This window comes from Protopterus annectens, chromosome 3.part1 (genome assembly GCF_019279795.1).
Source record: "Protopterus annectens isolate FY-2018-M chromosome 3.part1, PAN1.0, whole genome shotgun sequence".
Lineage (NCBI taxonomy): Eukaryota > Metazoa > Chordata > Ceratodontiformes > Protopteridae > Protopterus > Protopterus annectens.
Window position 1 is genome coordinate 1851099918 of NC_056732.1, and position 26233 is coordinate 1851126150.

A 26233-nucleotide genomic window follows, 5' to 3' on the forward strand; every position below is an offset into this window, starting at 1 on the left:
CTACAATAATTGCTACAAGAAGTCAGGTAAAGTGCTAGGCTAATAAGCTAGTAAAAGTGCAGGAGAGGAGAGAACTAGCAGATCTAAGGGAGAAATGAACAGCAGACTTTGGCACCACTCAGAAGCTTACAAACAGTCCCGGATACAGCAAATCTGTATCTGAACTAGACTAGTTTCAGGAGAGGTAAGAAACAAGTGCAATCACGGGCTTTTAAACCAAAAAGTGGAAAGAGATGGAAAAACTCCCCAAACAGACAATAAACTACAATTTCTGGGCCAGAAACCACTCCTGTTGTGGTAAATGGGCTACCTAGTGCTTACAAATGTAAAAACAAATCCTGCTACTCTAGTAACTTTCTAAGTTTATAGGAGCAATATTTAAAAAATGTCTCTTTTTGAGCCTTTCTCCCCTCATATTGTCAGACTTTGTCCAGATTTCATGCACTAAGAAGTTAAGAAGTATGTTCTGCATGCAGCAGAAATTCATAAACTTGTCACTCCTAGCAACTACCAATGTGAAGTTGGACCTGAATGAGCCAGCCCATCTCATTAATTATTTATTCAATCTCCTCCCTCCCTCAATATTTTTACAACTTTGTCATGAATATCAATCAGGCTGCTTGCACTCTGTGGGGATGGGGATATATTTCACAGGAAGACAGGAAGTAGGTAACTATGCCTTAAACTAAGGAGTAAGGAAGTAACTACAGAAAATTGAGTTAGAGAGGTTTGTTTCTTGTGCAGGCATCACATAAATACTCAGATTTGTGTGTCTGTTTATCATTCTTCTGGTTTGTATATCTGGCAAGCAGTAGCTTCTTCACTTCCTGAATAGTGTACTGCATCATGAAACTGGAGGTAAGAACTGAGCTAATGAGAAAACCTGCTTTCTGTGACTGTTGGACTTTTGTTTATGAATGACATAGTTTGTGTTCTTGGGGCTTTTCCTGTGCAGGGAGCTGCAGAGGGAAATTTTGTAAAATAAACTTCTATTCTGCTTTGCATCTGATCCTGATTTGTAATGGACATTATGCTCTTGTTTCTGATCTCACCAGTTTGTGTTGGTGGGGACAGAGCCAGGCTGTTAAAGTTGGAGATAAAGGATGCAGAGTGCACTAAAAGCTTCACTGGAAATTGTTTTGTTGTGAATAATTATTTGTTTGGTTTAAAGCAGCACTGCAAAGGATCTCAAAAATGTAAAATCAGAATCAAACTGTGTCTCTTATAGTACCAGAAGAATTCTTATGTGGTAATCTTAACACCTCCAATTGTTTATATATTTATTGATGAATATATACTTTTATTATGCTAGAAAAATCTGGCAAGTAAATTTTGTTGAGACCTTCCAAAGTCAGCAGCAAATTGTGACACTTAAATAGGGTGTACTAGATTTTTGGTCAGCTCAAGAAACCTGCATTTACAGATGTGTACCTTACCATTAGGTGTAGTAACACCTGAACAGTAGTGCTTTTTTAAAGCCTGTTCACATATATTTGTAAATCATAGTAGTTTTCTTTAAGAAATTTTTAGATTTCTCCTGTACAAAGACTATGGTATTGACTGTGTTGCTGAAAGCAGATGGTATAAAATGGTGATTCTGATATGGTAAAGGAGAAACTATTTTTATGAATTTATGGACTCATACAGCACATAATATATAAACATCTGGTATAATTGTGTAGCTAAAAGTCAAACTTTTGATTGTTAAAATTAACGACACTGTGAATGAAGCTTCTGGATCAGATACCAAGATACTGCTAATGTGCTTAACATCTAGTGAGTCATGTACAGTGCTGACATGTAACATCTAGTGATTTATGGACAGTGCTGACATGTAACATCTAGTGAGTCATGTGCAGTGTTGACATGTAACATCTAGTGAGTCATGTACAGTGCTATGTAACATCTAGTGACTCATGTACAGTGCTGACATGTAACATCTAGTGAGTAATGGACAGTGCTGACATGTAACATCTAGTGAGTCATGTACAGTGCTGACATGTAACATCTAGCGAGTCTTGTGCAGTGCTGGCATGTAACATCTAGTGAGTCATGTACAGTGCTGACATGTAATATCTAGTGAGTCATGTACAGTGCTGACATGTAACATCTAGTGAGTCCTGTACAGTGCTGACATGTAACATCTAGTGAGTCATGTACAGTGCTGACCTGTAACATCTAGTGAGTCATGTACAGTGCTGACATGTAACATCTAGTGAGACATGTGCAGTGCTGACATGTAACATCTAGTGAGACATGTACAGTGCTGACATGTAACATCTAGTGAGACATGTACAGTGCTGACATGTAACATCTAGTGAGTCATGTACAGTGCTGACCTGTAACATCTAGTGAGTCATGTACAGTGCTGACATGTAACATCTAGTGAGACATGTACAGTGCTGACATGTAACATCTAGTGAGTCATGTACAGTGCTGACGTAACGTCTAGTGAGTGATGTACAGTGCTGACATGTAACATCTAGTGACTCGTGCAGTGCTGACATGTAACATCTAGTGAGTCATGTACAGTGCTGACATGTAACATCTAGTGAGACATGTACAGTGCTGACATGTAACATCTAGTGAGACATGTACAGTGCTGACATGTAACTTCTAGTGAGACATGTACAGTGCTGACTTGTTTTGTAAAAAAGTAATAAAAGAAGTAAAAAGAAACTAAATAATAAAACAAAAAGTGAAATAGAGCCAATCAGACTGAAATATGGAAAACTAATGAAAATAATCTGACCAGGCAGGACTAATTTCAAAACATTTACTGAGTGTTTTTATCTAAATGAAAGGACTTCATCAAAGTGACAAAACACACAGAAAGTGAAAGATTTACAGAATACACATCAAGCCATATGATCAAAAACCACCAGCAAAGATTATTTTGTCTCTGTTGTGTCTCTATCTCATATAATTGATGGGCACATAATCATGGAACCCTGGTGATCTACTAGCAGCTAATTAAAGATGACAAAATAGTTTGTATTTGAGTTTTATTTTGCCAGTTACTACCCTACATACCTCTCAACCTCTCAGAGCAAGAATTCTGGACAAATCCAAAAATAACAGGGGGGGGGGGGCAAAAGTGCAAAAATAGGGGCAGGTTTTAAATATTGCTTTTGCTAGAAAGTTGCTAGAAAAATAGTTTGCTAGAAAGTTGCTAGAATAACAGGTTTTGTATTACCATACATTTTCTGAAGGATATAAAGTCTGAAATTTAAATGTCTGTCATTATTTTGTGACTTTAGTCACCAGTGGTTTCCCAGAAAACTGCAAATTTTATGAGAAACAGACCAAAATATGAGGCAAAAATCTGGACAGTTGAGAGGTATGCCCCATGTAGAACCTTCTCTAACACAAAAAGGAAAACTTATTGAAATTCAGACGTACAAGACCATGTTTAGACAGAGTATTGTTGCTGTCATTTTTCTCCTAGCGTGCATGTGTTAGCATAATTGAATGCAAACCTTTTGTCAGTCTTCCCCACATAATAAAAGAACAAGAGGTACATGTCACAATTTATAACTGGGATTGTAATACACACAGCTGCAGTGAGATATGAATTTCTTTATACAAATATCATTTTGGTTTTGCCATTGCAGGGTGGGGGTGGGGACTGGAGGTTGCAATGGTGAGTAGGACGTCTGGGAGAATATCCAACAGTGCACTGTAGACTGTTTGAAGGTAGTGGACATGTATGGAGCACTGTATGTTTCCACCCCCTGGTTCTTGGCATTTTGGTGGAGATACTTGGACATCCAATAGCTGATGCTTTAACACCTCCCTATAAATGCATTAGCATTCACAAAACTGGAACTTGAATGGTGTTTCCGTGTAGCAAGGGGTCGGGTGAATCTGCAAATATCAAGCAGAAAATCTTCCATTAATTGTGGGGAGATGTGAAGAATGGATTCTAATGGCTAGAGCGGTGTACCCTTTCTTTAGACTGTCACTCTAAGGGTGCCAGGCAGGAAGGACTAACAGCACAGAGATTGTAGTGAATGACTCTGCTATATTACAGAGAATAGGTCTGCATAGAAATGGGTGCCAGTCCCAGCATGGGTCATGTCCTCTGCACAGACTTCGAACATGGAATCAGTATTGTGTGATAGAGTATGGAGAAGGAGTAACCAGGGAAAAGCCGTGCATACTGAGCATGGACTCGGTGACAGACCAGACAATCATGGGAGAACAAGGCTTCAGCTGACACAGGAAGTGACACAATAGGAGGAAGTTACAGCTCATGAAAACAGGATGTGGAATCTGCTTGTACTTTCAGGACCGGAAACAGGGAGATGCAACTGCTGTAAAATTCACTGATAATGCCTAACCATCTTACTTAAAGTACTTTACACAGTTTTGGGGCACACATAGTTTACAGTGCAGACATGTATATGTAACATGCAGACATGTCATTTGTATGTTGCATTATTATTGTGGGGGGGGGGCTATACTGCTCCTGCTGCTGTATAGCTCACCAATGAAGCCCAACTTTCTTAGAGTACTTTACACAGTACTGGGGCACATAAAGTGTTACATTATTACTGGGGGAAGATTAAGCCAGGCCTCATCAGTGAACTGTACACCAGCAGTACAGAGTACCTATTGTACAGTTTTGGGACACACAACGGCAAGCAAATCAGAAATGTTGTAAAATCCTCTAAAGCTAATTACTGAGGTAAAATAGCATCCCTGGCTAAGCATAATTATAAGGCATTCTTTAACTAGTGTACATCCGAAATCTAAAAAGGAATGCCAAGCTATGTGCCAGACTGGTAGTAGATGGTACCACTCATACTATACTGGAGGAAATTAGCAACCTGCTAGTTGACAGATTTGGTGCAAACTTTATCTCAGAGAATGCCTGACACCAGTTCAAGTTGCATCAGCACATACAGTTTTATTTTCTTTGTTTGAAATCAATTAAAATTTGCTTCTTTCAGTCAATGCAAAATGTTATTTGATAAACCAGCCATAATCAAATGTTATACTTAACTCTTTAGCCAAATGATAACTGTTGTTAAATCAAACAGCTCTTTATACAGCAGTTAGTCTACTAGGGTATTGAGGTTATAGCCTTCTCTTTTCCCTTGCACTGTAACAAATCCAAGCAAATTTTTAGTGTTTTTGATGAGACAGTGTGAACCCCTTCACCTTACAACTTTTACTTGCATTACAGACATCTCTTCCACTTTAGAACTCCAATACTTAGGCAATCTCTCTGCCTCTTCTCAGGTCTGCCTTAAGCCTTTATTTAGAACTCACAATCTTATTCTCTGTTGACCTAGATGATGGGAAATCTATTTTTTCAGGGAGTACCACCCTAATATAGCTCTAGAGGCAACTGTTACTTATTAATTGTTATGTAAATGGTTTACCTGCCTGTTCTACCCTACCTTCCTACCTCAGACTCTGACGCACACTCCTCTGCAGTCAGTAGTGCATTTCCCTGGTTCCATCATTATGCACTAATATATGTATATCATCACTTGTTTCATGTTTTACTGGCTCTTGTGTGCTTCTTTTCCCCATTTGAAGGTGTTTCCTATCTTTTTCTGCAAATGCAGGTCATTGTTAATGATGGATAAAAATGGTTGATAGTGGATTTTAAAGGTTGTGAGAAAGATGGCATCTTATGACTAAATGTGTAGTCTACATAGCCTGTACTAATTCCTGTTATGCAGTAGAACAGAATTGATGCACGGGTAAATAACAGTCTTATTAGTCACTGTCCCTTATCCATTTTATAAATGCACATTCGTTATAGAAATTTTAGCACATCTTGTATTGATTTTTATACTGTCATAAAATGTTACACTGGGAGTGAATGAGAATATCTGATCATTCTTATTGCAAACCCACTTCTGAATCTTAGTTTTCAAAAAAAAACATCACTGAATAGGAAGAAAGAAAATTAATTTTAGTGAACTGGCAACCAGGGGACCTTAATCAGTTTTGACGCAGTTAAAATGCTTGATGAAACAAAGTAATTTCATCAGTTTATACAGTGAACCACAGAAAAAATAAATGATTTGTGCTTTCAGGTGCCAGAACGTTTTGAAGATGTTGCTGTTGAATTTTCAAGGGAGGAGTGGGAGATGCTGAGTGAAAAGGAGAAGAAGTTACACCAGGAAGTGATGGTGCAGAACTTCGATCACATGATAGATGTCGGTAAGGAATTCTCAGAGTCATATCTTTATACAGATTCAGATATTATTCATATATCTCTGCAGTGCAGCATTCACATGTTATTTGTATTTCTATATGGTATAATGTTAAGTCAAAATGGTGAATAAAGCATGAGCGCATTACAGTATATTGATAAACTGATATACTTTCCAAATGATTCATTTAGTAACCTAATAATGCAGTAAACCATTTTTCTTCATTACACAGACATGACACCAATCTTAGAACAGCACCCTTTCTTGATGAGGTACACATACCTAAAATAGTGGTGGTATCATGCATGTTCATAGTTTCATAGGTAGGTACTAGGCTATTAGCCCTATAAGCCTAGCAGAGCCACAGAAGTGATCCCTGCGGTGAATTTTTCTATCACCCATCCAATCATCAAGATTTTTCTTGAACCTCATAAAATCAGTACAAGGATTTGTTGAGATGTTAGTTTGGTTGTGAGCATTAAAATTCTGTTTGTATTTTTATTATTTTCTATTTATAATTGCTTAGAATTCCATTGCTGGAAATTACAGCTGGTAACCAAATGTTCATTTTTACTGTAGTATACAGCAGATGTTATACACCTGTAGCACAGTACTCAGTAACAATATTCATTGCTTAAGCCTTATTGCTGTAATGCTTTAATATGACTCCCACATTGTCTTGGCATCCTATACCATTGATAACCATTTCTCTGTATTTTTAAATTAAAAACAAGATTCCATTTTTTAATAAATAAATAAATCCTCCAGCTCAGAATTAATTTAGGGTATGTTGTGTTGCTAATGCAACTAATGTTGTGTCTTTGTTTTCTTAAAATTCGTCGCTAGTTTTAGATTATGTCCCTGAGACATAACAAAATTTTATCATGTATGGGGGGGGGGGGGGGGGGGGGGGGGGGGGGGGTGGGGGGGGGGGGGGGGGGGGGGGGGGGGGGGGGGGGGGGGGGGGGGGGGGGGGGGGGGGGGGGGGGGGGGGGGGGGGGGGGGGGGGGGGGAGGGGGGGGGGTGGGGGGGGGGGGGGGGGGGGGGGGGGGGGGGGGGGGGGGGGGGGGGGGGGGGGGGGGGGGGGCAAATTTTAAACCAGCTGATGATCAAAGTAGAATCGAAAAATGCAGAAGCATAAAGTGGGTTGCCCCAATTAAATATTAGAAAATGTAAAATAAGTGTGGTAAGCTTGAAATATATGGGTCATATTCTGACATCAAAAGTCACACAAGGAATGCTGAGAACAAATCACTTTATGACGCAAAGCTTTCGGGTATGAACCCTTTCTCAATACTAAATACATACATATACACAAAGCAACTGCTTTTATACAAGCCTAGTAGTCATGTGACTGCAGCCAAAGTCACATGACCTATTCAAATGTACAATTTAAAAAATTATTTAAAGAAACATACTACAAAAAAGCATTTGTTAAAAAAAGAAGCTAACATGTGGATATATATGGTCGAATTTCAAAACAATATAAATCTAAATCTAACACATATATATACTTAATTATAAAAATATAATAATATACATATATATCTATATATTTAATACAAACTCTAAAAACATTAAAACAAAGGTGTACACATACATGTACACAACAGATGCACTTGTAAACATCAATATATAAACATGCTCATGTGCATATGTTAATAAAAATATCATTTCAACCTACGTTAGAGAAACCGGAACATGTGCAGGACTCTTTAAACAAGAGGGAACCATTATCGATGAAGCAAGAGACTTCCTCAATGAAGCGCAAGTACGACAGTCCGTCGAGACAGGGCAAGAACGCCCGCAAGTAGTGAGAGGTATTTTAAACCTCTCATCTTTTGTTTTGAGTGATTCTCATGTGTCCCTTCTCTCAAAAGGACTGAGTTTCATACCTATGACTAACTTAGATCTAGTTGACATTATTACCGACTTGAAAATGTTTGTGAGAAATTTAAATTTAAAAATTTTGTTTAATGATAGTACTGCTCCTAATAACATTCCTAGAAAACGTAGTGTTTTTATACCTGTGAATACACCTATTACTACTGCCTTTTGCAATGTCTGTGAAGCCGATTTTAGGCAACAGTTTAGTGTCTGTGATAGAAAATTTACTTATAACTTATCCTATGAGCAACATCTTGCCTTGCAGAACCTTAAAAGGAATAGTGAAATCATCATTAAGCAGGCAGATAAGGGTGGAAATATTGTGATTATGGATAGAGCTTGCTATAATTCATCAATGGATAAGTTAGTAATGGATACTTTGTCCTTTAAAAAAATCAGTTTTCTGGATGCAAAGAAACATATTACTGATGTCAATTTACATATTTATGACATGCAATTTAATAATAATATTAGTTTAGAATTATTTAACTTTTTTCTGTACCCTGTCCATCTATACCTCAGTTATAGGACTTCCCAAAATACATAAGTGTTTGTTAGACCTCCTATGAGACCCATTGTTTCTGGCAATGGGTGGGTAACGAACCTATTTCGTTTACCTTCAGAAACAATTGTTTCCTTTTTAGATAAATGTAATTATGTTTTGAAAGATACTGGTGATTTTCTCTTCAAACTTTCAAAGTGGTATTACAGTGAACCATGTAATCTGAATGATTTTCTATTTGTTACCCTAGACATTGTATCGCTGTTCACTGTTATCCCTAATTCATATGGCATAGAGTCCATCGGGAAGTTTTTGACTACTGAAAAATCCTTAGTAAGTGATTCTATTCAAAATATATGTCAATTGTTGGACCTAGTACTTAGCCATAATGTTTTCATTTTCAATCAACAACCGTATTTGCAGGTCAACGGGGTTGCCATGGGCACCCCGTACAATACATATGCAAACCTTGTACTGCATCAGTGGGAACTAGACAATTTGCATGATGGAAAAAATTTTTTAGACACACGTGTTGTGTTCTATCAACGGTTTGTTGATGATTGTTTTTTAATTTGGAATGGATCTAGGGACAGCTTAGAAGAATATCTTGTACACTTGAACAACACGACATTCTTCTTGAAGTTTAAGTCGACTATTACTAGTAAAGAGGCTTCCTTCCTTGATGTTAACATTTTTTACAAGGATGGACTATTGGGCACTTCTGTTTTTAAGAAGGAGACATATGTGGGTAGGTATGTGCATGCGGACAGCATGCATGTCCCGCATGTCTTTCAAGGTGTGGTTAAATCTCAATTCATTCGAGTGAGTAGGCTCAACACAGATGACATTGTCTTTAATGAACAGTTAAATGATACATTTAAGGATTTTGTTGATTGTGGCTATGCATTGTCTATTTTAAATGAGATGAAGAATCAGGTATCTAATAATAGGCATTTATTATATGCCCCATATTTCAGGAATTATAATCTTATGAATCCTGATGTTGTGATAAATCAAGCTGTAAATTCTACTGTGCAAAGATTTAGATATGTGACTGGTTTTGCAAGTAAGGTCTCCCTTGTTAAGCGCACTATATATAAGTATTGGCCTATTTTAATGGCATCCCCTGAACTTACAAAATTGTTAGGTGATAAGCCATTCTTTAGCTTTAGGAATATGAAAACCCTTAAAAGTATGCTATGCTATAAAGATGTTCGCCCTTCATTGAATTTATGTTTTGATAGACCCATTTATTCTACATTTAATTTTGGTACATATGCATGTCTAAATTGCTCCTGTTGTTCAGACTTGATCAGACATGTGGAATCTAATAGTTATGTGCATACTATCACACACCATACATATACATTTTCTGTTAGAGCTACTTGTACCACTACCAATGTGGTGTACATGGCATCATGTTCTGTATGTCCTGCATACTACATTGGTAAGACTACACGTAGACTCAAGGACAGGATTATTGAACACAAGTCAGAAATCAGGAGGCAGTACACTCAGAATGCTTTGTATAAGCATATTGAGATTTGTGGGGACAGGCATACATTTAGATTTAGAGTTATTGATCTGGTGATTCCCTCACTCAGATGTGGTGATATTAATAATCTTCTTGAAACTAAAGAATATCAATGGATAGTACGTTTGGGAGCTGATAGTCCTCCTGGCCTTAACAGTACTGTAAGCATTAAACCCATTCTTGTTGGATTACAACGTAGGTTGAAATGATATTTTTATTAACATATGCACATGAGCATGTTTATATATTGATATTTACAAGTGCATCTGTTGTGTACATGTATGTGTACACCTTTGTTTTAATGTTTTTAGAGTTTGTATTAAATATATAGATATATATGTATATTATTATATTTTTATAATTAAGTATATATATGTGTTAGATTTAGATTTATATTGTTTTGAAATTCGACCATATATATCCATATGTTAGCTTCTTTTTTTAACAAATGCTTTTTGTAGTATGTTTCTTTAAATAATTTTTTAAATTGTACATTTGAATAGGTCATGTGACTTTGGCTGCAGTCACATGACTACTAGGCTTGTATAAAAGCAGTTGCTTTGTGTATATGTATGTATTTAGTATTGAGAAAGGGTTCATACCCGAAAGCTTTGCGTCATAACGTGATTTGTTCTCAGCATTCCTTGTGTGACTTTGGATCTTTTTGCAGTTTGTTTCTCTACCATTCATATTCTGACATAAAATGGTCTGAGGACTGATGTTGTACAAATGACAAATCCATAAGACAACCAGGCATTAGACACATTTCTGTGAAATCTGCAATTCAACAAAGAGGCCAGAAGAAAACTTGCTAAGGACGTATTCATCTCTAGGCATGAATATAGCTTTCTGATTACCACCCTACAATCCACCCGTAAAGCAACTTTAATTCAAATATCAGTAAACATCATATGCAGATTCATTAACCTCTCACCACAGTTAGAGAGAGTATCGCTGTCTTACATTACAGAAGGATAACTGGCTACCGGTCACAGCAAGATCTACTTTTCATATATCCTTTCTTACCCTTAAAATCCTAAATTATATCATCTGACCATCAGTAAAAACAGACTCTGAATTGTATCTTCCCCAGACTGTCTCAGAAATCAGAACAGTGGCACCCTAACATTAACTTGTCCACCATTTAGACAAATCACCAGTGAGAAGAGTTTGTCCAACGTACCAGCTGACTGGAATCCTTTCCCAACACAAGTCAGAATACAGATTACAAGTAGTTTCAGAATAAACTAACAGAATGCCTAAAAAGCACATGCAAATGTTCATGCTATATAGGCAAATACAAGTCCCCTCTACCCCCCTTACTACATGTGATTCCATGAGCAGAAATCTCGTTTGTCCCATCTAACATGTAACTCCTAAGGAGTTTCCTCCTTTTGAGGAGGTTGCAAATAGTGTATAGTGTCATACTAGGGGACTAGGAAAGGGATGGGGGTATAAAACAAAAAACAAACAAAAACAGTACTACACTATTTCCAAGTGCCTTGTGTAGCCAAGTGATTGTAAATAATTAAATTTTCTATTCAAGTACTCATTTGAATCATATCTGAAAAGAGATTATTTACACTTCATAAATATGAGTATCTTATTTAGAACATTAACTGTGAAATAGCGGTCATTGTATTTTAGATCATGAATGTAATACTGTTTCACATGGATTTTTCTGTCTTATTGCTGTCTGTTTCTCTGAAAGTAGCTAAATGTGAAATTGTTATGAATAAAATACCAACTTTTATAAAGGTATTTTGCATACCTCAGTGAAATGTTGCTGTCTTCACTTTGCTATGTGTACAATTTCACCTTATGTGAAACCAGTTCTTACCTACTTTAAAGTATTACAACCAGAACATTCATCATAAGTGAGATCTTGATCGCTGCTGGAGTTTTATTAATCTTGTCTGTTCAACACTTTTTGTGTCGTGGCTCTGTAGTCATTGCTGAAAAGGGTAGTGGAGACTAGCCCACCTGCATAGTATGCAAAGAATAAATAATTAAACTATTTTGCAGTGTATGTACCTCTTTTGTCTGAGATAAATAAATTTATAAGAAATTATTTATAGTGAGATGTAGCCTGTGAAAGGAACTGTGAACTAATGTACAGTTTTTTTATTTATTTTTTTATTATTTTTTTTTTTCTGAATGAGACTTACTCATCTATAGGTACGCAACCATGCAACAAATGTAACTTTTGTGAATTTGTTTGTGTAGATTCTTATTTCACACATCCCGTCACCCTACAACAGTTTGATTTTAGAGTAACTGCTACTTGTAATACACATGTGGTTTATTTGGCCAAGTGCATAGCCTGCACTGCATTCTATGTAGGAAAAACTGATCGACATCTAAGGGACAGGATTAGGGAACACATGTACAATATATGCATACAATCTCCTAACAATGCACTCTCGAAGCATGTCACACACACTAATGACCAGCACAGTTTCAAATTCCAGGTCCTACAAGTGAACATACCCAGTACCAGAGGTGGAGACATTAGAAATTACACAGAGAGAATGGAAGTTGACTGGATCATCAGGTTAAGGGCAGATCAGAACCCAGGTCTTAATGATAAAGTCTCCAGTAAGCCAGCCTTGAAAAACAAGAGATTGATAGTCAGATGACACAACATACATTGTTATAACCAGTGTCCCTTTTTGATGAGATTTTATGTTGAACTTAGATATGTTCTTTTATATATTTTAAATCGTATAAAACTCGCATATATTCAAATATATTTTTATAAATTGAAATATATTTTTTTAAAAAAATGCTTTATTTTTGTAAGCCCAATTCGAGTATTTATTCTTACTTATGTTTACATTTTATATTTATGAATGCATTTATGTATGTTTGTATTCGTACTTTTAGGGCATGCTCATGAAATTACTTTTTTCTGTTTAGTTTTTAAATAGACTAATTGTAGGAAGTGATGTCATATCTAGGTGACTATATATTCTTTGTGTCCCCCTTTTTGTATGTATTAAAGGTCTGAGGAAGCCCAACAGGGTAAAAGCGCTAACCTAACTCTGCACAATAAATCTTTCTTCATTTTAATGTACAGTTTTGTAATGCTCGGGAACCTGTTATTGAAGTAGCAGCATTAAAGTACTGTGATGTGACATATCATTAAAATACTGTGATGTGACATATCATTAAAATACTGTGAATACTGTGATGTGACATAACACTAAAATACTGTGATGTGACATAACATTAAAGTGCTGTGATGTGACATATCATTAAAATACTGTGATGTGACATATCATTAAAGTACTGTGATGTGACATATCATTAAAATACTGTGATGTGACATATCATTAAAATACTATGATGTGACATATCATTAAAGTACTGTGATGTGACACATCATTAAAATACTGTGATGTGACATATCATTAAAATACTGTGATGTGACATATTAAAGTACTGTGATGTGACATATCATTAAAATACTGTGATGTGACATATCATTAAAGTGCTGTGATGTGATATATCATTAAAATACTGTGATATGACATATCATTAAAGTACTGCGACATAACATTAAAATACTGTGATGTGACATCATTAAAATACTGTGATGTGACATCATTAAAGTACTGTGATGTGACATATCATTAAAATACTGTGATGTGACATATCATTAAAATACTGTGATGTGACATATCATTAAAGTACTGTGACATAACATTAAAATACTGTGATGTGACATCATTAAAATACTGTGATGTGACATATCATTAAAGTACTGTGATGTGACATATCATTAAAATACTGTGATGTGACATATCATAGTATTTTAATGTTCCTACTTCAATAATTTGTTTCCTGAGCATTTAGCAAAAGGAGTGAACAATAAATTGGTCCTAATTAGCTTAGATATCGAGAGCTTTTGGATTCTGTAGATTGGAACTACTTGTTTAAAACTTAAGAAGTGTTTGCATTATCAGAACAGTGTATTGGAGCATTAAAAAAACTAGTGTAGAGACTCCAAAGCATATGTTAAAATCGGATGTTACATTTATCAAGGATTCACTTTAAACAAAGGCACAGAACAATGGTGTCCCTTGTCCCCTGTCCTGTTTGCATTAGTTATTAAACCCTTAGCTAATAGTATAAGAAGCAATAAGAAAATTGATGGATTCTCAATAAGGATTGTGACTCTAAAATACAGTTTTATTAACAAGATATTTTAACTGTAGGAGACTGGAATTATTCAGCTGAAGAAATAGATGAGGAAATTTAAAAAAAATCAAGACGTATTGCTTATAAACTGTAATAATAAAACTAAAATTTAATTTTAAATCAATTGCTAGCCAGTTTAAAGATAAATATAATTGGGAAGGAAAATAACTTAGATTTCTATTTCTAAATATTTATCAAGATGTGAGTAAGATTATTAATAAGCTAAAAAGACAAGTAAAAAACAATTAATCCAGAAGCCAGTGAGAAGAAAAACAAATCCAAATGGGACAAACCACTTTATTCGCGTTGAGCACTTTCCTCTCAACTACTTATTTTTTTTCTTATAACTAGCCAGTTTTCTAGTTTCAGCACTCAAATCTGTTTCTTTGATCTCAGCACTTGTTCAGAAAAAAAAATTTTCATCTACTTTTACTGTGCTTGTGTTTCTACCTACTTTATTTTACTTTTGCATCATCTTAAAAGTACTCAATTGTATTTATTACTGCTTGGTGTAACTCATTCTAAGCCTTTTGTTTAAACACTTGGGCTTCGGACCAGTTGTTTTGCACTGAGAGTGTTTGTGGTCTGCACTGTAGTGGCAGAACAGGTAGCTTACATCCTTCTAGGTTGGGAACTGCTGATTGAGGGCTCAGTGTCTGTTATTCTAAAAGTGTATTAATTCTGGTTTAAGCACTTGGGCTTTCAGGCCAGTTATTTTACATTAAGAGGGTTTGTGGTCTGCACTCTTGTGGGAGGAGAGGCTGGACTCTGCCCTTCTGAGTTGGGAATTTCTGGTTAAAAGCTTATACTGCATGCATATCTGAACTGCTTCTAACTGAAGTTGGTGCGCCTTGTTTGCTGTGGCATAGACTGGATTCAGGCATGCTGGATCTAGCTTTGTTTGTGTAACTTGAGCACTAATCCAGGCATTCTCTAAAGTATTCAGTTGTATTTATTACTGCTTGGTAGTAACTTGATTAAAGTGTAGCTATCATTCTAAGTCTTTTGGATTAAGCACTTGGGCTTCAGACCAGTTGTTTTACATTAGGAAGGTTTGTGGCATGCACTGTGGTGACAGGACAGGTAGCTTTCATCCTTCTAAGTTGGGAACTGCTGATCGAGAGCCCAGTGTCTGTTATTCTTAAAGTGTATTAGTTCTGGTTTAAACACTTGGGCTTAAGGCCAGTTATTTTACATTAAGAAGGTTTGTGGTCTGCACTCTTGTGGGAGGAGAGGCTGGACTCTGCCCTTCTGAGCTGGGAATTTCTGGTTAAAGGTTTATAGTGCCTGAATATTTGAACTGTATCTTACTGAAATTGGTACACCTTGTTTGCTGTAGCATAGACTAGATCCAGGCCTGCTGAATCTAGCTTTGTTTATATGCTTGTTGTTTGTTTGCTTGTTATTTCCCTGGAATGCTAATTCCACCTAATAAGCGGCTTATCAGCGCTTCTGTGGATCACTAGTGATATCTGCATTGCTTGCTGTACTTATTTCCTTGTTTCACTTGAAAGAAAGTTACTGTTTGTCGTTTTTGCATTTAAGTTACCTGTAACACATTGCACTTAAGTTACCTGGCACTTGCTCACTAAAGCAATTATATAAGTCAGCACTAAAAATTAAAAGCACTACACCCTCACTCCCCACTGGCCCTTGTTTTCAATTATTAAGGAATTCCCAATATTATTCTAGCATGTCCAAAGGTCAGTTGTCAATCTGCTCTCCGGTCCAGCTGGTGAATCTGGGAATCTTGAGGCAATGTTACAACTGCCTCATGTACACAGACAACCCTCTCCTCCTCCCAACAAATTCTAACACGTGAGAGACGCAACCATATAGCCAAATTGGAGGCTAAGCTCTCTCAACTCAGTACTGGCATAACCAGTCAGGAGGAGAAGGAAACCACACTCACTACAATTCCAGTCTCACATAGACCTACCACGACAGCAAACCAAACACATAATCACACAAAAACATACTCGGAGGCTCTAAATAAAGATCTGCCTAAGCAGCAGAGACCTCCAAAGCAGACACCCAAGCAACCGCTACCCCAAAACAAAACACGTGCAACACATATCTCACAAAGCCAGTGTGCCGAACAGTCACAGCCCTTAAGACTAAACAACACACCTGATACACTTGTAATAGGTGACTCTATCTTCAGGCACACTGACGTCCCGCTCACCAGGCTGAACAAGGAGAGGGTCACGGTGAGCAGCCTGTCGGGCGCTAGGATCCGCCACATAACACAAGCACTCAGGTCACTCCAAGGCAAGTACAAATATGACTCAGTCATTGTCCATGCTGGTGTGAATGACCTGAGACGTACCTCCCTGGACTACATGAAAAGAGACATAAAGGAGCTCTCTGAGCATGTAGCCCAGGCCGGTATGACCCTGACCTTGAGTAGTATCTTACCTTCACCAAGAATTATGCCACAATATGAAGACAAGATGATCAATTTCAACAATTGGTACTGGTGTCATTCAAAGGGGATCCAATGCCTGTCAGCTTGGGATGATATGCTCGATAAGACACGATGCTTCGCTAGGGACGGCTTGCACCTGTCACCCCTGGGCTTTCGGATATTGGCAAAGGCTCTTGCTACCCCCATAGTGCCTTTTTTAGGCAAGGCTCAAAAGACAAACCCACTTCCATAGGTATCACAAGAGATAAGAAACTAAGAGTAATGCTACTCAACGCCAGAAGTCTAAACCTCTAGATGCACGCACTCAAAACTCTCCTTAGCATGGAGAACATCAATATCTGTGCAGTAACAGAAACCTGGTTCAGGGCTCCCGAGAGCACCCCAGCACTACCAGGTTATACCTCATACCATGCTTTTCATCCCCAAAACTTGGACCGAACCACAAAAGGAGGGGGAGTATCGATATTCATCAAAGATACCCACACCTCCAGGTTGGTGGCAAAGCACGGAGCATCAGAGACTATCCATGTGCAACTAACAGTGGGTAAAACTGCCTTCCAGTTTATAGCCTGCTACAGACCACCCTCCCAAACCCAGGAACCCCACTCAGCCTTCCTGAGAACACTGGAAAATATGAAGGTCTCTCTAAACACCATTATATTGGGTGACTTCAACTACCCAAACATAGACTGGAAGCATTAGTCTAGCTCCAACACCCTAGCCCAAAGGTTCCTAGAATTTATAAACTCAAATGCTATGGAACAACTTGTTACCACTCCCACAAGAGGGGAAAACATACTGGACCTGATCATCACCAACATGGGGACTCTGTGCTCCAGACCAGAAGTGTATCCCTCACTGGTAAGATCAGACCATAAACTAATCTCACTGGATATTCACATCCCGACCCCACCCCCTGCCCAGAAAACCACAGTGAAAAACTTCTCTAAAGCAAATTTTACACTCCTCAAAACCGAGGTGGAATCCTTCAAAGCCCCCGGGCCTATGGAAAATACGGTCCAGACCGCAGAATCCTTTATAAACGCATTCTATGAACACATTCAGGAATGCATGGATCATGCGATCCCAAATAAAACCAAGACCCAATCCTCCAAAGGCAGACATCCTGTCTGGTGGACCCCAGCCATAAACAAACTATACAATAGAAGGAGGAAGCTACTAAATGATAGAGCAAAATCCCAAAAAGGGAAGGCATCACTGATCAGTATTAGCAAAAAATTACGGGCACTCATAAAATTGTCTAAGGCCAGCTTCGAGAGAAAAATTGCACTGGACACTAAGGATAATCACAATGCTTTCTTTAGTTATGTTAGCAACCTGGGTGGTAATTCCCAGATATGCTCAGAATTAGTCCAAAATGACAAAAAATGCACTGAACCCACAGACATTGCCAACATCCTAGCTGACAGGTTCAGCGCAAACCTCCCCCCCCCCACCAGAAGGGCAAATATCTATCCCAGCAGAGTGCTGCCCCCCTGACATCTCAGATGCTCCGGTAAGAGCCGCCCTCTCCAAAGCAAAAAGCACAGCATCAATGGGACCAGACGGTGTCCCGGGCTGCGTCCTACATGAACTCCAAGAAGAGCTAAACCCAAACATAAAACTACTGTTCAGTCTCAGCCTTACTACAGGATATGTGCCCAAAGAGTGGTGTACAGCAACAGTGATCCTTCTCCATAAATGTGGTGCCTCAACGGATCCTGGAAACTATTGCCCCATAAGCCTGACTAGCTTGGTCTGCAAAGCTATGGAAAGGATCATCATGGACCTCATAAATAAAGATATTGGGGACCTACAGACACTGGATCCTACCCAGTTCGGCTTTGTTAAGGGCAGATCCTGCCTCTTAAACCTGGTTGATTTCTTTGAAACAGTTACCAAGGCCATTGAAGAGGGAAGGTGGTCCACACAGCCTACCTGGACCTCGCAAAAGCCTTCGATACAATACCCCACTCGGGCATTATAGATAAGCTCACCAGCTTAAATATAAACCCCTATGTCACTAGATGGATTTCAAACTGGCTCAAGGACAGAACCCACATGGTTAGAATTGCTGGAGTCATGTCAGACTCCAAACCAGTTACAAGTGGTGTCCCACAAGGCTCAGTCCTGGAACCTCTCTTGTTCGGTATATATTTCTCGGAGGTACAGGCCAACACGGAAGGACTGTGGCTGACCAAGTTCGCAGATGACTGCAAACTGGGTGCCATAATCGACTCTCCAGCTGACACAAGCATCCTCCAAAAGGGCCTCATAGAAACAGACAACTGGTGCCAGAGCCATGGCCTCAAGCTAAATGCCAAAAAGTGTATAGTCATCCCCTTTGGCAAAAACAAAGTGCCCACAAATTACCACATAGGTGGTAATCCATTAAGTACAGAAGAAGTAATTAGGGACCTGGGGACCCAAGTTGATAGCAATCTCTCATTTGACAACCACATGGCCAAAGTGGTTAGAAAAACATTTTATATAGCCCACCTAATCATGAAGAGATTCACATCTAGATCAGGGGAGGTTATCGTGCCTCTTTACTCATCCCTCATCAGGCCCATAATTGAGTACAATGCCCCTTTTGGGATGTACCTTACCAGACACCTGCAGCACCTGGAAAGACCCCAAAAGTACCTCACCAAGAGGATCAAAGGGCTCAAACAGATGCCATATGCTGCCCGGTTAAAGAACCTCCATCTCTACTCAGTGGCATACCACCTGTTCAGAGGTGATCTGTGCCTGACGTATAAAGCCATGTCCAACCCGGAATTAATGGACATGCTGCACCTCAGAAAATCAAAATCCCATCGAGCTACGCACTCGAGAGACTTGAACCTCAGCACTGAAATAAATAGGACATGCTGGAGGGACAGATTCATAACCCAGAGGCTCCCTTCACTCTGGAATAAAATCCCAGTTCAGGTTAGGCAGAGTCCCTCATTGGCTGTCTTCAAGAGGAATCTTGATGAGTGGATGGGAGATCGTAGGTTTACCCCGGGTATCACTTCTGTGTCACTGTTAGACAGAGGCACAGTATACTAACCTCGAAAAAGGGCATAGCAAAATAAATTTAAAATGGGTGGCGAAAGCCAGACACATTCTGGCTAGGCTTATAAATGCCCTAGGGCAGATAGCCTAGTATGAACCTATGAACCTATGAACTGGATAAATCCATTAAAAATTATGTTGAATTCAACCGGAATTAGGCTGCATATAATAACCTGTATATTCAGGTAAATAGTATATGCAACACAAACTTTTTTCATGGAAAACAAACAAAATAAAGAGGGATATGGATGAATACAACAACAATGTTGTTTACCTGCTATTATAAGGTCACCATGACTACAGTAAGCAGCGTTCTGGCAATGCAGCAAACCAGGAAAAGGAAGTGATGCAAAACACCAGAAATCATGAAAGTGAGCGGCATCAGCAATCACAGTTAGAGGTTAGCTTGGACGGTGTGGTTAGGTGGTCTGATAGACTCAGAGACAAGGTGGCCACTTCAACATCATCTTTTTCTTTTTCTGGGAAAGGCCAACAGGATTTCGGAGGACAGGGGTGAGACCGAAGAGTTTCAGATCCAAGAATACCTAGATGGGCTGCCCTGCTCTTAGTAAGTGACTATGCATCTGGGATTCCAGTAAGTGCTACCGAGACCAATTTTTCTTCGTCTTATGACTGTGACTGTTTAGATGAAGTTGCTCTGAGGGCAAGACAACTATGTGATGTCGAGTATAGTGATATCAATGAAAATAATATGTCAAATGTGTTTTATCGAAGTGATGATGATTCGGGCTGTTTACATTTCAACGTAGGGTATGATGAATGCTCCGGTTTTGAGAATGGAGAGAGGCGGACTTCACTTTCATTGGTGGACTTATCAATTCATTGTTTCAGTGGAGTTGATTTCAGAAGTGCCGGATTTAGGCAGTCATGATGTTTGCAATGTTAAGATCTGTTCACAGCCCAGGCTTAATAACGGTGATAATGAGAATAATGTGTGTTTAGTAAATAACGATTACCTGGATATGGAAGAGCATCCATCAGTTATGTACAATAACAATTACCTGGACATGGAAGAGCATCCATCAGTTATGTACAATGTACTTGAAGAGACTGATGGCTGCTTAAGTGATTGTATGGTCAATCAAGTAGGTAATATAAGCATGTGTGACACAAATGGGGGGTCTGACTTGGAAATTGTGATTCAATGTTTGGATGAGCAACAAATTATTGAAACTAGATTAGAGCCTGTTGTTATTCTTAACAAGAAGGGTGATTTTAAAATTTACAGCTATTCCTAGTCCTCATTCAATAATAGGCATGTTGATTTAATGGCAAAAGGTTTCACTTTTGTACCATGTAGAGTAGGTAATATGGTGGAGTCTATTGTTGATTTGAAACATTACACCAGAAAACTGAACCTAAAGGTTTGGTTTAATCAAGGAAATTAATCAGTGTATTGTGCTGGAGACAGTTGCAAAAGGCCTAGTACCTTTAATCCTCCTTTAAATAAAACTATTGACTTATTTGAGAAAATATTTGAGAAAGATATAAGGAGGACTTATGGCAAAAATGAAAGAGTTCAGGGCAATTTTGGATCCAATATGACCACTGAAGAGCAAACGTCGCTGATGGATTTGGTCAGTGACCCTACGGTCAGGTTTATGAACCTGACAAATGTAGTGGAGTGAACATAATGGATAGGGTTGACTATTTAGATAGGATGAATTCATTATTGGACGAAGCATATAAGGAAAGCTCATTAAATGAAATCAAAGTGTCTTATCGGAAGATAGATTTATTGTTTAACGACATGTTGTACCAGGCACAGATTGAGGAACATGAATATTACTGTATGAAAAATGAGCATCCCAGCATCCACAAGTGCCTAAGAAATACAAAATTTAGGCCCATTGTGGATGGTAAAAGGTCAAAGACCTGTTTCATCAGTAAATATTTAGATCAAAATATGCAGAAAACTTTGGAAATCTTTAATTACATCAGTAAGGACTCTTGGGAGTTTTTGAATAAACTAAATGGGATTGATATAGAACCGGAGTTAAGTTTGGTTACTACTGATGTCCTCAATCTTTTTTCCGTGATCCCTCATGAGGAAGGTTTATGCTGGTTGGAACAGCAGCTTAATAAAACCAATATTTTTTCATCAGGATGAGGTGAATAAGTTTGTTGCACTAATAGAGGTTATGTTAAAGAACAACTATATATGTTTCGAAGGGCAATATTACAAACAAATATAAGGGGTGGCAATGGGGGCGGCTTGCGCCCCCATATTTCCCAACCTGATTGTCTTATTGGGAACAGGAGTATTTAATGAAAACCTCATGTATGTCTCATATAGTGCATTACACTAGATTCCTGGATGACCTTTTCCTCATTTGGAAGGTGCTGAGGAAAGTCTGAATGGGTTCCTTGTGTGTATTAATGGAACTGTGCAATTGTTGAAATGTACACATGAATACAACAAGAAAAAGATTAAGTTACTTAGATGCGGAATTGGAAATTGACCAGTTAAACAAGAGGTTTCTTACCAGAATTCATAGGAAGGTGACTTTTTCTAATTCCTATTTGAATTATGGCAGTTGGCACCCTCACCATCAAAATAAGTCAGTTGTTAAGCATCAGTTGGTGTGGGCTGCCAGAATGGTTAGTCTGCATGATGATTTCCTGTTGGAAATAGAATTTATCATACAGATGTTCAGGCAAAGAGGGTACCCAGAGGGCCTTTTAAATGAGGTCAGGGTTGAAGTGTTGAATAAGCGTGAACAAGGTACATATAGGCCTATTATAGGCAACGGATTTTTGGGATCCAGTAGAAGGGTAAATAATGATGTCAACCCAAGTTCAACCTTGATTATTACCTATAATGGGGTGGAAAATACCATCAGTGAGGTTATTAAAGCAAATTGGGAGATTTTACAGTTTAATGGTAATATTGCATATAAGGTTGGAAATGGCCCTAGGTTTGTTTTTAGGAAGGATTATAACCCTAAAAAACATCTTAGAGGGTGTGAAAAAGGATGGAAAAATTAATAGAAAGATTGGCAACTATAAATGTAATGCCTGTGTATATTGTCCGTTTATATTTGAGACTAGGGATGAGTTCAGAATTAATGGGAACATTATCAGTATTAAAGGGTGCTATAATTGTAATGGCTGTAATGTTATTTACATTGCCAGTTGTGAAATCTGTCCTGTATTTTATATAGGCAAAACTCTAGAAAATTTAAAGTCAGGATTGGTGAACATTTGGGGGACATAAGGCACTGTAGAACCACTAGTGCCCTGTATAGACACACACAGGAACATCAGGGCCACCAATTCAAATTCTTGGTGGTTCAACAATTACTCAAAGATAAGCAGGGAGGTATATTGGATTTTCATTTGGATGTACTGGAACTGAGGTGACAATTGTATTTAAATGCCTCTCAGTATCCAGGCATCAGTGAAATGATTAGTATATCTAGTGTTTTAAAAATGGACCACATTTTAGGCTAACTGAACTAATTTATCATTGTGTAGAATTCAGTGTTTATATTTTCATATTTTTAAAGATGATTTTTTATTGCTATTTATATAGAGAATTTTAAGTCTTTAGATGGAACATGATTAGAGTAAATCAACTGTATTAGTATTGAATTTGTTGTGACAATTGATTTTTTTTAGTCTTAATTGCCTCTTTAGTTTTAATTGAAAGTTGATTGATTAATTGCGGTGAGTATATAAATGGCTGGGTGTTGTGTGCATATTGTTCTGATGAAGTCTCTGTAGTGGAGAGGAAAGCGCTCAACTCGAATAAAGTGGTTTGCCCCATTTGGATTTGTTTTTCTTCTCACTAGCTTCTGGATTAAGATTATTAATAATAATTTAAAAAAAATAATTGAAGAAGTGTTCAAATGTAAAAATTTTATAAAAATGATTGGAGAAAAAAATGGAATGACTATTTTTTTACTTTCAAAGATAGGTTAGTACTTATTAAAATGATTATATTATGCAATATTGTGTACATATTGCATTCAGTATACTGGACATCATTTTTCCATTTTCTTTCGAAGTTTTTTTTTAACTTCGATCTTATTGTATCCTAAGAAGCAAAGAAGTGTTTATAGAAATCATGTAAGATTATGGGAGTATGCTGTTATTTGCTTCCCAGGTATATAAGCTTATTGTATTGCTGAAAGTTTTAACTCCATTATCCTTGGAAGGAAATTAATTTCAATCTTTTGACTCTGCATATATGAAATCAATTCTTAAAACAATAAAGAAATATCTTTTTAAAACTTCACTGATATCAAAATAAAAATTATTCTGTTTTCTCACTGCATACATCTTTAGATTTAAGGAAACTCAGAACATGCTAAAATGAATTTAGTAAAAAGGAATGGATTAGTATTATTGTCTGATTGCTTGCTTTGAAGTAGGAAATGTTAAGTCTACACAATATTTAATGAAAGATTATAAGTTGGGTGAATCTGTTAACCAGTTAATATTATGCATCATTAACAAATTAAATGAATTTGTAGTTAATATGAGTGAAGAGGAACACGACCCTACTCCCCCATCATATGAATATATTAATTCTATCCTTGAGGGTAAATTCACCTATAAAGTAAGACTGTCCAAGTTGTATAAATTAATTATAAATAATGAGCAAACAAATAAATCCAAACCAGCCCAGAAGTTGAAAATGTTACATTTGGTAACTACTTATGTGCATTTATATAAGCATAAAAAATATATAAAATAATATATATAAAAGTATAAGCAGTACACACTCAACAACTTAATACATGTATTCTGCCTAATAAATGCACATGTTGTTCACCTAGTAAATACATATGCTTTAATACATACATCTCAACAAATACTTGTCTTTAGTGATATCTATGCTAGAAGCAGCTCAAGAAATACTTTGCGTTTAGGAGCACACAAAGGTTTGGGTTTGAATGATAGTGCTCCACTGAATCTAGTGCTAAAATCTAGAAGGTTAAAATAAAATAAAAAATAATAATACTATTTTAACAAGATAAGACTAAACGCATGCAGGGCTTTGGGTCAATTTGACAGTATTTCTTGAGCTACTAAATGGGGAACATGAGTATATGTATTTATTCATTGACTTTGTATGTATTTTATTTATATTTATCCACATGTTCTTGTCTTTACATTTTGTGCATGTGGTTTTTTAGAGTTTTTCTGACTTCAGCAATTAACTAAGGGCAAAATGTAACCATAATAATTGATTTCTGAATGCTGAATTAACTTTGAGTGGTAGGATTGGTTGTTTTAGTAATTAATTAAAGTATTTAAGTACTGTTGCTGTTTGAATGAACTGTCTGATGAAGCAATGTTTACCGTTGCGAAAGCACTCGCCATCTTGTATTAAAAAAGATTTTACTTTGTCGTGGTTCAGCTTCTTTATTCCAGCTACCTTCCTACTGGACACCTGTATTTCAACATAATTATAAATAATAATAATTTTGCTGCAAACCTGGAACTTTCTAGATAGTAGTGGACTGAGTGACTCATTAGATGGTAAGAATAAAACTTTGTTATGTGAATTAGTTAGTGAAACTATTTCAAGTTTATACTTGGAAGTTTTATGCAGGAATATATGCATATAATGTTTGTTACTCCCTATGAAATCTTGGTGTTTAGTAAAATGACTTCTTCAGTGTGTTGGAGATGTAGTAAAGCTGTAAATGGGCTCTAACCCAGTCAGACTTTCCTAGTAAAACAAATGTTAAATAAAAATTAAATAAAATAAAAGCTAATTGGAAACACATGTTTATGGAGTGTGAAACATTAAATGAATATTAGGAAGAGAGAAGCATGCTTTAAGGGGTTATGATCTGATAATTGTTCTTTAACTAGATCAGTCCTAAGAATGAATGTTTCACTTCCTTTACCTGTAAATCCCAACTCCTGGGAGTTGCTAAAAAAGTTATTACAAACAATTTGGAAAGCAAATCTATATTCAAAGAATTTTTAAATTTAACAGCAATACTATGTAAAACTGAAGTGATCTGAACAAGTTCTATAAATTATACTAAGACTTTTAGCAGTTGAGATAGCCTTGAAAATGTTGCTGTTGAAATACCAAGGCTGTTAGGGTCTATATCGTGAGATTGAAAAGACCAGAGCGTGAACAGCTTAAACAATGAAAATGCTGTACCTCAAAGTCATGCTTGTGAGGGGCTGCATCCCCCCACACCACACTAATTATATATACCAACTCCGAGATTGCACTACAGTAAGGAAAGGGCAAATTTTCTGATCTTCACTGTGCCGCAATCTCACAAAAACACACATTGATTAACTGCTTTTCCAATGTTAAAGCCATTCTCTCTCCAGCCTCTTTGATTTCATGATAGCAACCCGGGTGTTAATGTGTTAATGGTACAAGATTACCTTGATGATTCAATGTATTCCTAACACTGTATAATACTATGTGATAGTGAATTTCT

General features: G+C 37.3%; 1 protein-coding gene across 1 annotated transcript in view; it reads left to right on the plus strand.

Annotated features, from left to right (window-relative positions):
• Positions 1-667: 667 nt before the first annotated feature.
• Positions 668-26233, plus strand: part of LOC122798760 (zinc finger protein 501-like) — a gene marked incomplete at its 3' end in the record, with an annotated part of 94032 nt that continues 68466 nt past the window's right edge. Inside the window, exons 1-2 of the mRNA XM_044067865.1 lie at positions 668-858; positions 6057-6183. Of these exons, the coding sequence (XP_043923800.1) occupies positions 847-858; positions 6057-6183 (139 nt within the window). The remainder of the gene's footprint in view (positions 859-6056; positions 6184-26233) is intronic.